Genomic DNA, 14,145 nt, shown 5'->3' with positions numbered 1-14,145 from the left:
ATTTCCAGTCTTGGGGACCATGGTTTGTAATGATAATCAATGCAAACAAGCTAAAACATAAAGTATAGATGATGTTCATGAAAACAGAGGCACATTTAAGCATGAAGTTATGTATAAGACCCTGAACTGGTCTCATTTAGAGGGTTGAACTTTCAGGAGTGCCCGTCATCCTGAGAATCCCTCTGATTCCCACTGGCCCATTGCCATTTCATGCTCAAGTGAGTTTTGATTGGCAGCAGGTGGATCTACCATTTGCTCCTGGATGCAAGTCCTGCCTCAGAGAACTTTTGGCGAATCAGATTGGCCGATAGCTCTCTAGCCCCTTCAGGCACAGCACTACAGTGATCAGAAGAAGTATTGCAGCATTGTGCTTAAGCCTAAGTCCTGGGACTGCACTTCAGTGAAGTCAGTAAAAAGTCTGACAGCACCAGGTTTTAGTCCAACCGATTTATTTGATAGTAAACTCACAAGCTTTCGAGGGGACTCCCTCTTCGTCAGGTGAATGGAGAGTTCTGGCCTTGGACAGAGCATTTAAAGCACAGACAGTTTAGAGATTACTGATTAGAATGTGAATCTTTACACTTAACCTGCTGTTCAAGTCCTAAAGTGGCTGACAATGTGTGTGGAAGGAGCACTGATCACAGGTTAAAGAGATGTGTATTGTCTCCAGACAGCACGGTGAGCGAGGTTTTGCAAACCCAGGCAAGTCACGGGGGTTACAGATAGTGCGACATGAACCCAAGATCCCTGTTGAGACCGTCCTCGTGTGTGGAACTTGGCCATCAGTCTCTGCTCAGCGACTCTGCGCTGTCGTGTGTCATGAAGGCCGCCTTGGAGAACGCTTACCCGAAGGTCAGAGGCTGAATGCCCGTGACCACTGAAGTGTTCGCCAACTGATAGCCAAGTTCCACACACATGAGGACGGTCTCAACAGGGATCTTGGGTTCATGTCGCACTATCTGTAACCCCCGTGACTTGCCTGGGTTTGCAAAACCTCACTCACTGTGCTGTCTGGAGACAATACACATCTCTTTAACCTGTGATCAGTGCTCCTTCCACACACGTTATCGGCCACTTTAGGACTTGAACAGCAGGTTAGGTGTAAAGATTCACATTCTAATCAGTAATCTCTAAACTGTCTGTACTTTATATGTTCTGTCCGAGGCCAGAACTCTCCATTCACCTGACGAAGAGGGAGTCCCCTCGAAAGCTTGTGAGTTTACTATCAAATAAATCGGTTGGACTAAAACCTGGTGTTGTCAGACTTTTTACTGTGTTTACCCCAGTCCAACGCCGGCACATCCACTTCAGTGAAGTATCAGGGATCCCAGGGCAGGAGGGTAGGAAGTGCCCTGGTGGGTTTGCGAGCGGAGTATAATCTCTGTGTTGGGGAATAGGTCGGAAGGACAGAAAACCAGAACTCCAAGGCCCATGAGGAGAGGATGCCTTAAATTTGACGGGGCTTTCGGAGCCTTTAAAAACCCTTCATATCCAATTACAACTGTTCACTTTTTCTACTCAGCACCCAATTCAACCGACATCTGTCAGCCTAAAAATTGAAACCATGCGGGAAAGGCCCTTAAATAGCCATTACTAGGAGCATGGGTGGGCTCTCCATTGAGGTCTTGTCCATCCTACTTTGAAATTGTGATCTCAAAGGGAATCTCATCCACGCAATTTCCCCTCCCCCACCCCCCAAACAGACTTTTTTCTTTATAAATTAGAAGATTTAGAGGAGACTTGATAGAGATCTTTAAAATTTTGAGTTAGCCAGAGCAGACATGACAAGACTGTTTCCACCTATGGAAGAATCTAAATCAAAGGGCTATAAACGCAAGATGGTTACTCATAACCGCAATAGGGAAAGAAGGATGGAGACATTTCTCCATAAAATAGTTACGCAATAGAATGTTGAACTCACTACAAATGGACGAGGCAAATAGTTTAGATATTAAAAGGAATCTAGACACACAGACGGGTGACAAAGGAGCAGATAGGTAAGTCAATGGCTGAGATGAGATGGGTGGAAACTCATGTGGAGTATAAACACTAGGCTGAATGCCCTGTTTCTGACTTCTATGTTCCACATAATTTTATGTAAATGTTAAGATGTCTATTTTAATACTGCAAACAATAAAATCTGATATTTTAGTCCTACAATGGCAATGTCACTAACACCAACTTGCAATTATATTATGCTTTTAAAGTACAAAATTACTAGGGAAATCACACCTATGAGGAGAAAAATAAACAGGATTGCATGTTGATTAGTCAGGTTTAAGGGTCAACTAAAAGCAAATGTTTGAAAAGATGTGTTTCAAGATTTTCAAAGGTGAAGAGGAATAATAATAATAAATAATGATAATAATGAAGAGGAAGAATTTGGGGAGGGAATTCTGAGAGATTGGTTGAGGTGGCTAATGGTAATCAATTGTGAGTCGAGAGGAGGTAGGAGGTATGTAAAAGATCTGAGTTGGAAGACTGAACAATGTGGGAGGGTGAATAAGATAAGCTTGCAGACAGAGACATACAGAGGGATTTAAAGAGATGAAGATTTTAAACATAATGGATAGAGTTCACCTAAACCACTGCCGGTGGATCCAATGGAGAATTTAATGAGAAGGCTACAAATCGATTTTACACTAGCATGAATTTACAACAGAATCTTCCACTGGTGCCCATTGTGGTGGATCAGGAGGCTGCATGAAACTAACTTGTATCATGCTAACTGGGTGCAGATGAAGTCCAGACTGTCCATGCCAATTCTCCCTGATGCCAGGAAAATGCACCAGTGCGAAACAACTGGAACAATGTAGCGTGCAAGAATTGGGACTCACCTGAACAATGCCTAGAGCTGTCTCCAAAGTCTGGGATGGAGGTTGCTGGCAATGGGTCGGGGAAACATCTACAGGTGGGCCTTCTACATCCGGTGCCCTGGAGGGGGTCCACCTTCCAGTCTCAGAATGTTCCTAGAGTTCCATCTTCTTTCTCAGGAGTTCCATCTCCCAGGCTCAGAGTGTTTCCAGAGATCCACAGTCATTGTCAGGAGGTCCGCACTCTTTCTTCAACAGTGGGTCCATGATGTTAGGCGCCTTTTCAATATGATACCCGGATAGGTTGGCGGATTTCACACCATTCAGGCCTGCCCCACCACAGAATATGGCATAAAATACCTGGTTTCATAAGTAATGGAAGGTTTTCCCACCAGCCTCCATGGCAGGAAACATTCCACATTCCCACCACAGGACTTAGTTCCTATGTGGGAGTATTCCACCCAACATTTTGGTGAATAGGGAGCCAAATTGGGTCAGTAAAACGAGGATGGTGGATTAATGGATTTAATGTGGGATAGACTACAGGTTGGACTTTAGACCAGATGGAATTTATTAGGGGAGGTAATGCGAAGTTGGCAAGTAGGATATTGGAGAGATCAAGTCTAGAAATGACAAGAGTGAATCAGAGGGAATAATGTAGGAGCAGAAGCAAGCAAAATTAGAAAGATGGAAATATATAGAATTGCTAGTTAATAGGATACATTGTTTTAAGCTGAACTCAGGGTTTAACAGAACACCAAGGTCTTGGAAGGACAGATCGAACCTGAATGAGTGGTTATGGAGGAGTATGAAGTAGTGGCAAGAATGTAGAAGCTGTGGCAGGAGCAAAAAACAATAGCTTTGGTTTTCCCAATACCTAGCCAGAAGAAATTTCGAGTCAAATATAAGCTAATGCCAACAGGCAATTTGACTGAGTAGAAACATTCATATGGTTGAACAAAGTATTAGAGAGATACAGCAAGAAGTAATTAACTCATGTAACCAAAGAAGTAAAGCAAACACCATGTTTAAATGGCTATGTATCAGGTTTAAAAGGCTATGAACAATGCAACAAGATTAAACTTAAAGTATAGTAACTTATATGCTGGCAACACTTTGCAGATATAACTATGTGGGAATCATTCCAATTTAGCTTAATGTAGCTTCATTAAAATCTTCCAAAATTAAAGGAGACAGGATTATAAGACATATCCTTGCCAGTGGCAATATTAAGCAATGCAAACTACCGAAAGCATAAAAGTTGGATGCCAAAAACCTCTGACCTCATCCACAACTGGGATTCTCCAGTGCTCCTGCAGTGGGCCAGCCATGGATGAGATTGGAGAATTCTGCCCAGAATTTGTTGTCGAGTAGGAGACTTATCAATACACTTTTTCCTATCTTCCATAGTATGGTCCAAATGAGAGAAAGCACATATGACATTTTGTTCTTGTGTAGAAATTCAGGTTAATTTTAACTGTGGCCCTTCAGATTTCAACCTAGACAATAAAAATGTCACACATCTTGTATTTGTATTTGGATCCTAACTTTTTAAGTCTAAGAATTTCCAAAATGAATAAGCCAAATTGTTTAATCTAGATTAAACTACAAAAGGAATGAAATGACCTTGATTTGATGTCAAACTCTTGATGGAAATAACATAGCTACACAACTAATTCTGAACATTCTTTGTGGTTTAAAATAAAGTTTCATAAAAGCATGCAGCAACATTGCGACCATGTGCTCTGGTATTCGTCTTTACAGCATCACGACAGACACAACAAAGGGCAATTTTATGTCTGTAGAAATGTTTGTAACCTGTGTTGAGTGGCGTTTTTGATTCACAGGTACCACTAGAATTAGATGTAGAATTCATGTAAACACATTAGCAAGACAAGTTTCAGCTTAATCGACCTGGAATCCTGCCAAGGATGCAGCACAATTCAGGCAACAAATGTCATTCTATGAAAACAGTTGCATTATATTCTAAATACCAATACATGCAGTCTGGTGTACCAGCTACTTTTGTGAAAATTGCAGCACAATACAATCTTTTCAAAGGAGTGAAATGCCCACAAAATCAGCAAAAAATGTTTTTGAATTGGATAATCTGATACAGACACATTTCATAATTAACTAAAGAAAGACTTCATCTACAAATCTATAACAACCTGACTAAGAGGAAAATATTGAGTTCATCTGAAGCCTTGAGCTTGTTTTTTTTTCCTTTTTGTCTTTTATAGGGTTCTCGATATCACATAGAACGGGTTGATAGGCAGATTAAAAAAAAACCTCTGTCATGGTGCTTGCCAGGATAAGATGAGGGAATGCAGTCCAAAATTTAGCACCCCATCAGGAAAGCACTTGGCTTCAGCTTGCTGGCTTCCCTTATGGCATCAAAAAAAAAATCCAAGTTGTCTGTTAAATTGCTTTTAACATTAAACTTTACATTTGAAAGAACTAATAGCAATGTTAACTTAAAAATATGACATGTTACACACTAATCAGAAAAGACCTACACATGGATTCAAGTCTACTTATGCAGAGCTTCTTTCCACTGATACACAGTTGGGGCAGTAAACATGTGCATTGCATGCTCCAAAGAAGAACCATTACAAACAGTGCCCATAGGAAATCTTCCCACCACATTAACAATATCACTAACACATTTGCCGGAGCAAAACATAGTGGCTGCAGAGTAAAATAATTAAATAAGTGATCTGAAAAATGGTTTTCAAAGAATAGTGCAACAGCAACTTGTAATGCATTGAACACCTTGTTCTCAATCAAAGAATCCCAACAGTGCAGAAGAGGCCATTCAGCTCACCGTGTCTGCACTGATTCTCTGACAGAGTATTTTACCCAGGTTCTCTCCTCCCTCCAATCCCTGTAACCCCACACATTCAACGTGACCAATCCACCTAACTTGTACATCTTTGGACTGTGGGAAGAAATAACACCCAGAGGAAACCCATGCAGACATGGGGAGGACGTGTGAACTCCATACAGACAGTCACTCAACGTCAAAATCAAACCCAGGTCCCTCGTGGTGTGAGGTAGCAGCGCTAACCGCTGTACCACTGCCATGCCGCTGGTTTTGTCTGATTACTTTTTGGTGGCACAAGAAGAGCTTGTAGAAAAGTCCAAACAAGATTAAAACCAAATTGTCTTTTTGTAAAACCAATCCTTATATTTTCCCCTATTAGAGAACAGCTGTGCTTTTATATGCAGCTGGCTGGATACTATTTATCTGATTGCGTTTTAAGTGCAGTCTGACACCACTCAGCAAGTACTGGAAAATAATTAGATATGCAGGACAAACTGGGAGATGCAGCTGGGTTGGTTAACTGAAAAATATCAATAGAAAAAGATGATTACCTTCCACAGCTCTTTTGAAGAAAACTTTACAACTGCCACAGGTAAGAACACCATAATGACAGCCCGATGCCTCGTCTGCACAGACCAAGCACACCTTCGAAGGTGCTGAAGTCACTGATGAGCAACTCCGATCCAATCTAATAGGGGATCTGTAAAACAGGATAGTTTGCAACTTTAGATACTGTATATTTATTTTGCTAACAATTTGAAAGGTCAAAGTGATATTACTCGCTGGATATGTTCACATTGATCTAAAAACAAATACCAATTCAGAACACATGGAGCTTCCATCAACATCATGGAATCATACAGTGCCGAAGGGGGTCATTTGGCCCATTGAGTCTGCACCGACCACAATCCCACCCAGACCCTATCCCCATAACCCCATACATTTACCCTAGCTAATTCTCCTAACACTAAAGGACAATTTAGCATGGCCAATCCACCCAACCCACACATCTTTGGACTGTGGGAGGAAACTGGATGCCTGGAGGAAACCCACGCAGACACTGGGAGAATGTGCAAACTCTACAAAGACAGTGACTCAAGCCAGGAATCAAACCCAAGTTCCTGGTGCTGTGAAGCTGCAGTGCTAACCACCGTGCCGCCTCCAACACATGCATGTGTTGTAATGAATTGCACTAATAATAAGTTGTACAATACAGACTAACTTTGTGATTTTTAAGGCAACTTTAGGAATTTATGCTTGCGCTACACAGCTCCCTGGCAATGCATGCCCAACTCCACCAAACTTAGGAATCCATTTTAAGAGTTCAGGTGGAGGAAATCAGCTCGTCCTACTGACTCATAATGGGACTAAATAAGATTTCACTTTAAAACATAAACTGATAATTACATATATCTGAAAATCACACTGCAGCAAATAACTTTGAAATAGACTAATATTTCTTGTGTAAGTGATAGCTTGCATAACCTGTTTTTCTGTATTCTGCCATAATATTCTGTCATAGGTGGCTGTCATGATTTACAGCATATTTTAATATTCCTTAAAGGACGCCACTCCTCAGAAGTACAAATGGTGCAGAAACAAAATATGTGGCACAGCTCAGAGAAAATTAGACACAATTTAGGTAAAGTTCTAAAATTAATGTTTCTGTTTCCTGAACTTGAATGTTGTTTATTTCCATAAATAATACCATTGCAGCTCAAATCATTTAGTACCTGAGCATTTCAGTATTGTCTGGAGTCCCTTGCTGCCTATTGCTGTTGCCCAATGCTGTCAAAAACAGCCCACTCAAAATGGAATTAAATCACCAAATTAACTCCACCATCTAACTTGCATGCAGGCAAAGTGTGTTTCATGCTTACAACTCATCCCATGATTTAAAAATGACATTGATAAAACTGTTTTGTGAAATCATTTGTACTTCCAGACATTGTGGTTGTTTCACAGTAATCTGCTAATCATTAACCAATAGGTAAGACACTTTCAGCTATCAGTCATCCTGTTGTGTTCATACTGCAAACTTCTCCCATCTATGTATTGCTCTGCATATCAGGTGAGAAACTGGGATCATCTTTCTTGGACACTATGAGTCCCATAGAGCTGGTGAATTCAGTACGCAGCAAATGCTCACTCATATGGGATGAACTGCGATGAATTCTATATTCACCAGAAGTCTGCAGAGCATGTAGATTACAATGTCAAACAGCTGATTTGAACCAGCAGTGCCATTTTGGCACTCATCGGTGAAGCAGGATTCAACATGTGTTCAGCAGTAGCATTAATTGCCTATGTACAGATGAGTTTTTGATTGGTTTCTTTTAGTTGTTACTTCAATTCCATAAGTCCTTGATGCTTTCTGTGGTTTTGTTAAAGTTGCACAAATTGTAAAAGTGAGGAGTGCGACAGGTGCTGAAAGAGATTTTGCTGCTTTTTAAGGTTTTTCTGCAAACCAGTTACTCCCAGACATGGGTATACCAGTAGGCATTCCTTTTGGAATATAGCATGCTAGAAAAATGGTTAAAAAAAGGCCAAGCTGCTGGAAGAGGGAGGCAAAGACATTAAAAAGGGTTCTCCCCTGAGTAGTCAAGGAGCAGTGAGGAACAATGTATGAGATGTCTTCACTTAAATATGCCACCTGCTGCAGTTGCACCTCCAACCGCAACAATCCTAGTAATCTATTGAATGGCAGATTGAAGGATTGAAGGATGGCTGTGCCCTTTTGAACAAAGTAGTTCATAGCCATGATTGCAGCAAGGTGATGTTGGATGTCATCAGTCTGAGACTGTACTGCTGCACTCAGACCTTGGGTGGTTGCTGCTTGTGCTGCAGTGAAAGCAGAAATATCAGCTATGAGACGCAGCTTCATGGTTGTGTCCACAGGTCAGCTGATGGAGTTGGCCTACAGTTTCATGCAGAAAACAAAGGGTTCCAAGCTCTGTCTAAAATCCTGTGCCAAGTTAATGCTGGACTTCCCCAGGCCTCTTATCATTGACCACAGGCTTTCTTACAGGTTTCCCACCATAGCACACATTTCATTTTGCATTCCAAACAGTGTTCGTTTATGGGCTGCCTATCAAAATGCTCAGCTGATTCCCTGCATCAGTATTCTTAGTCAGTTGGCACCTAGGCTATCCTTGTTCCCTGCCCTGGCTACAGAGCACTCATGTGCTGGGTCTTAGGTAGACATTTGGGGGAGTTGGTGGCATAGTAATAATGTCACTGGACTAGTAATTCAGAGGCACAGGCTAATGCTCTGGAGACATGGGATTAAAGCCCATTGTGATGGCTGGTAGAATTTTAATGCAATTAATTAATCTGGAATATGTAGAAGAATCTAATCTCAGTAATGGTGACCATAATTCTATTATCCATTGTCATAAAAATGCATCTGTTTCAATAATGAGAATGAAATCTGCCATCCTTATCTGCTCTGGCCTACATGCGACTCTCGGCTCATGGCAATGTAGTCGAATCTTAACTGCTCTCTGAAATGTTCAGTTCAAGGGCAATTAGGGATGGGCAATTAACACTGGCTTTGCCAATGAAAAAATTTTAAGTACACACAGAGACCACCTCTATGCTATCCTCTATACACAGAATAGTCAGGATTTTCGATTCTGGGTTGGAAACCTGGCTGCTGGTGCATACAGGGTCGCAACCGTGAACAATTTGCTCCAGATATGTCCACCTGAATTTTTTAAGGGCTGTTGCGGTGGAAGTGGCAGAGTTGCAATGTAGTTTTTCTTTCATTTGAAACAGTCACAGCTATCTGGCCATGATAACAGGGTGAAAAAAGTGTCTTGGAAACAACCCATGGCTGCAGCTGTGACCTGGCAGCCTCATAGGTTGGTGGATGTTCCTCATGTAATCTATCGCCTCCCCTGCACCATGAGCCCACCATGTGACATCATGACTGCAAATTCTAGTTAGCGTGGGAGGTCTTATAATTAGCACTAACTGTCCTAAACTGGCTACTTGACAGGAAGTGATAGGCACCCAATCTGATCCTGAACAGCTCTTACTGAAAATAGCTTGGGGTTGGGATTGTGGTCATGAACCAGCACTGAGGCTGATGGTGCAAAGTTCTGTTCACCTCTGATTCAAACTCCGCTCCAGTTTTAATATCTAGTCCAGTGCTCGTATCTGAGCTTATGCTTTCAAATGCGTGGCGGTGCATCTTCAACATGATAACCTTCTTGCTGTTCCTCCATTGCCTGGTCAGGTGACACTTTTTATATCCAAGGGTAAAAATGTGGTGGGGAGAGGGGACAGTGGCAAGAGCTGTGGGAGGTATGAGATGTATACCAACACTAGCTGCAAACTGTAATCAATAAAGATGAAGGTGAGATGTGAGAAGGAGAATTAGGTATAATAATATCGCCATCTTCAATGATTTCAAACATGGCTATCCCAATAATGGCCAGTTCCACCTCCTCTAAAGGGTTAGAAAATGCAGATGCCCTTTTCCTTCAATTTGTTTCTGCTGTCTCTGGGTATGTGGCTTCTTGTCCTAAAATAGAGGGGGAGGTGTTATCAACGAGCATTGAGCAATCCATTTGGGAGATATACTGTTATGATTGAATAACTGGCAGTGAAGATGTGAATGTGGGTGAGAGGTTTTTACCAGTGCTTAGTGCATGACAATGAGATGAAGTATATGAATTCTTGGTATGAGTCCTGATTAAGAGAGATTGTTGGTAGTTGATGATGAGGCTATGGTGTGTCTGAGGCTAGTAAATTTAAATTCACTAAATTCATTTAAAGAGCATACATTATTTTTGAGTGCTCACGTGAGGCCACTGAGATTCTTCTTGTACTGCACCCAGGTCCTCGGGCTTGAGTCCAGACTTTGACCTTCATGGCTATCTGATCGCACTGGCTGCTAAGTATGTGCCTGGAGAATCTCCTAGCCTCTGCCAATAGAGGACTCATTTCCACCTCCTCTACCAACATCTCGATTGCAGCATCCAAAAAGCTTATAGCCGTATTTCTGCAATGTTGTTCCATTCTTTACTTGTTCGTCAAATCAGATTCATTTCCTGCATTACTGCCAGCACCTGCCCCAGCCACTGGTCACTTCTACTTTAAGGTATGTAGGCTAGGTACAAGCAATGCAAGCTGGCTTTAAGTGGTACTAGTAAAATCACCACGCTTCCCCTGCAGATGTATGGAGCCAATCGATATTGCGGTTAGTGCTGGCTGGATGCTGAAATAATTGAAATGAGCATGCTACCTCCATTGAAATCAACAGGGATGTGCTAATGACCATCTCATCCATTTTCAGGAGCTACTGAATGTAGCCCTTGTCTACTTTGTACTGATTCTATAATTCAGGACTGTAATATACTGCAATCAAAGAGCTGTTTTTGCCGACGTGCAAAAGTCAATATTGATGCATTAATTGTTAACTGTTAACATTTTAAGCACCAGAGGTGGTACAATGGCCGATCAACAGATTATTTAAGATGTTATTCTGTCACAATTTGTATTACTAATGATCTGTACTGAGGTTTTGTGCACAGACATATTATGATCCAATATAATGAGAATTTACATATTGTCAAATAAGCAAATGATAGGAAAACAGCACATTTCTAAACTGAAAGTAATGAAAAATGCATTGAAGAGTTTTCAGATAGATTCAAATCATGGAACTGTCAGCTTTTGTTCAATGGTCAGCCATATTAGCAGCAGGGGGATGCCTGCATGCATTTGGAGCACAGTTTTCATGTTTCACTTAAAGGGTTAATGACCTCTAAAACAGTGAACTTTGGAAATTCACCAAATTCATGGACCAATTTATTAAAGTTAGCATAGGGAGTATTTCCAACCCAAAGTTTAAAGTTCTAATTCACAATATAAACAGATGAAACTGGAAAGATAATGACAATACCATGTGAAAATGTGTTAACCACATGGCCTTTTGCTCAGTAACATGTTCTGTTAAGACACTGTTACCAGATGACAGAGACATATTAGCAACACTGTACACTGACAAAATGTAGGACTTGTGCAAGTGCTTCAATGCCCATCCTCTAAAATAGTCAAGCATTAAAATAAAATAAATAAAAACATTTGGTTTCCTTTGCAATAAGGTTGACAGTAAACATCCAACTTGTAACTATGAAACAGTCTGTCTGATTTAATTAAAACACTGGAAGTTTACAAAAATAAGTTACAGCATCCAAGAGTTTGCTTTAAATAATTATTTACAGTGTTTCCAATTATGATTTTCCCCAGCACCAATGAAGTGCACTGAACTACTGAGCAAATAGAATATGCATAATTTGAACAAGTGCAGACTTTACCAGGCAACTCAACTGGCAGTGCATGTTTTGCCTCACATTCTAAATGACAAACAATATACAAAATGTGTGTGAATGTTGAGGTGTCTGCCTTTCAGACTAAAATTCAGGAACATCTGGTGCCAAGACCAAAGCTTGTGGCACCGTGACAAAATTTGCCAACACTTTATTTCCAGACAGGATGAAAGCGTATTTTTCATTGAGTTTTGGAAAATGTCCACAAATAAGAGGAAACTACCTGACATCCATTTCACTGAGGATCTGAAAAGTATAACAGGGCAGTAAAATTCAGATTTGTCTTTTGTGGGATGACTTTTAACAGGCTTTCAGTACCTTTAATGAGAAAGAAAAGTCCAAGTATGACACATCTATCCACTGATCCACTCTTTCAAACAGAAGACAAGATAAGCAACTTTTGTTAAAGGTGATAGTGGTGTTGCTTGCCAGCTGGATAGTTGACGAGAGCTCAGTGTCACCTCCTTTAGGGAAAGCCATCATTGGTTCCGGGGACATCCTGCCCGTTGGGACCTGCTGACCTTTGAATGGCAATGCCACTGATGAGAAAGTGTCTGCTGCCGGAACTATAACCACCCAAGGCCTAGGATCATGGCTAGACTCAGAAACGGGTGAGTGGTGGCAGGAGGTGGGCTGCAGGATGGAAGTCATGGAGGAGGGGTGAAAGGTGGGGTCAGCAGCAAGGCAGAGGAATGGCATTCAACAGGATTCCTCCCCCCTTCCAATGCTGGGTCCCTTGTTCAGGCACTTGAGTATCTTTGAACAAGGTACAGCCCCCACCGGGAGCTGCAAGCAGCACCAATAGGGTTCCAGAGGTCTTCCCTCCATGGGGAATCAGGGCAGATGTGAAAAGGTGACAGCTGCCACTTTCCCATCTATTTAAATACCTCATCACCACCAAACTCACCATGGGTGAATGCATTAAATTCCTCCAATAAGTTCTATTCGTGTTTTCTGTATAGAATCTCCTCTAAAAATAAGCAAGATGCATTACAAGATTAACATTGACTGTTCAGGGGATTCAAGCAGGTTACCAAAAAACTGAATGCTGAACTCATGTGCTGCCCTTAGTCCGCCTAAACTTGATGCAACCCATTTACTGCTATTGCATTCAAAACCTGGTTCTTCTGAGGTTACATTCAACCAACTTCCTTTTAACTATTTCCCTCAATAAAACTTAAAAATAAACTTAATAAAACCCCAAATGTGTTAATTTGAAAACGTGGAACAAATTTTGCAATTCTGTCCTTTGTCACATTCGAACAATTGTCTGAGAGTGAATTTATATGTTTCTGTGTGAGTTTCTGCTTCCTTCCAGTCTCTCTCACTACAAAAGCAAATAGTCAAGCTGGAGAAATTGTGAAAACAATTATTATCTTCATTCTTTTATATTTCCACTATTTTATGAAATAATTTGTAGACTCCATATCCATAGCATATTCTTTGAATCAGCAGAAGAAATTATATTGGAATATGTACATAAGACACAAAGACAGTAGGAAAGACACTGTGAAAAAGTGCAGTCTTGTTAATGTTAAATAGGCAATCCTATTTATGTTAAATAGACTGACAGGAATACATCCAGTCTTGTAACTGCTTGAGTGGCAGAAACATGATGCAGGAGCTTCTGTAATCACAAAGAACTACTGTATTCCAGTCAAAGTTTAATCATTCTCAAACGTTATTCACAGAAAAGGAGGCTGCAATCATATTTGTCTTTATTTGTATCAAAGAGAAGATCTCTTTCTCATTGCATATCCTTGTCAATTTCCATTGGGTGAAGATCATAATGATGAGTGTGTTTCTAGGTTACTATTGTACCGTCAATAGCTTGTTACAATATCACTCCATTATCTACTACTTCAGCTTCCTCTATACACCAAATCAAACAGACAGTATGAAGCATTAAACAGTGCTTTCTCCATTGGTGCCTCTAAAATCAATCTGCATCAAAGCCCCAAATAAAGCGACAAAGGAACAAACAACTTGAGCTGTTTTTATCTCGCATGCATTAAAAATATAGTTGGTGTTTTCCCATTTTGTCTTAACATGGAAATCTTCCATTGAAGTACTGAACGCAAGTTTTTTTAAGGAAGAGTTAAAGCTCAGAATGCTGCATACAGTTTTCTATTTTTTTCTTGAGAACAGCTGTGCCTTTGCAACATAT

General features: G+C 40.8%; 1 protein-coding gene across 3 annotated transcripts in view; it reads right to left on the bottom strand.

Moving 5' to 3' along the window:
* Window positions 1–14,145, bottom strand: part of nr3c2 (nuclear receptor subfamily 3, group C, member 2) — a 351,998-nt gene that overhangs the window by 120,247 nt on the left and 217,606 nt on the right. For all 3 annotated transcript variants that reach the window (XM_080193065.1, XM_080193072.1, XM_080193080.1), the window contains exon 3: window positions 6,192–6,340. In XM_080193065.1, the coding sequence (XP_080049191.1) occupies window positions 6,192–6,340 (149 nt within the window). The remainder of the gene's footprint in view (window positions 1–6,191; window positions 6,341–14,145) is intronic.

The sequence above is a fragment of the Carcharhinus amblyrhynchos genome, chromosome 1, assembly GCF_965287045.1.
Source record: "Carcharhinus amblyrhynchos chromosome 1, sCarAmb.v2.hapA, whole genome shotgun sequence".
Classification (NCBI taxonomy): Eukaryota; Metazoa; Chordata; class Chondrichthyes; order Carcharhiniformes; family Carcharhinidae; genus Carcharhinus; species Carcharhinus amblyrhynchos.
This window is presented reverse-complemented; position numbering and strand designations above follow the sequence as displayed.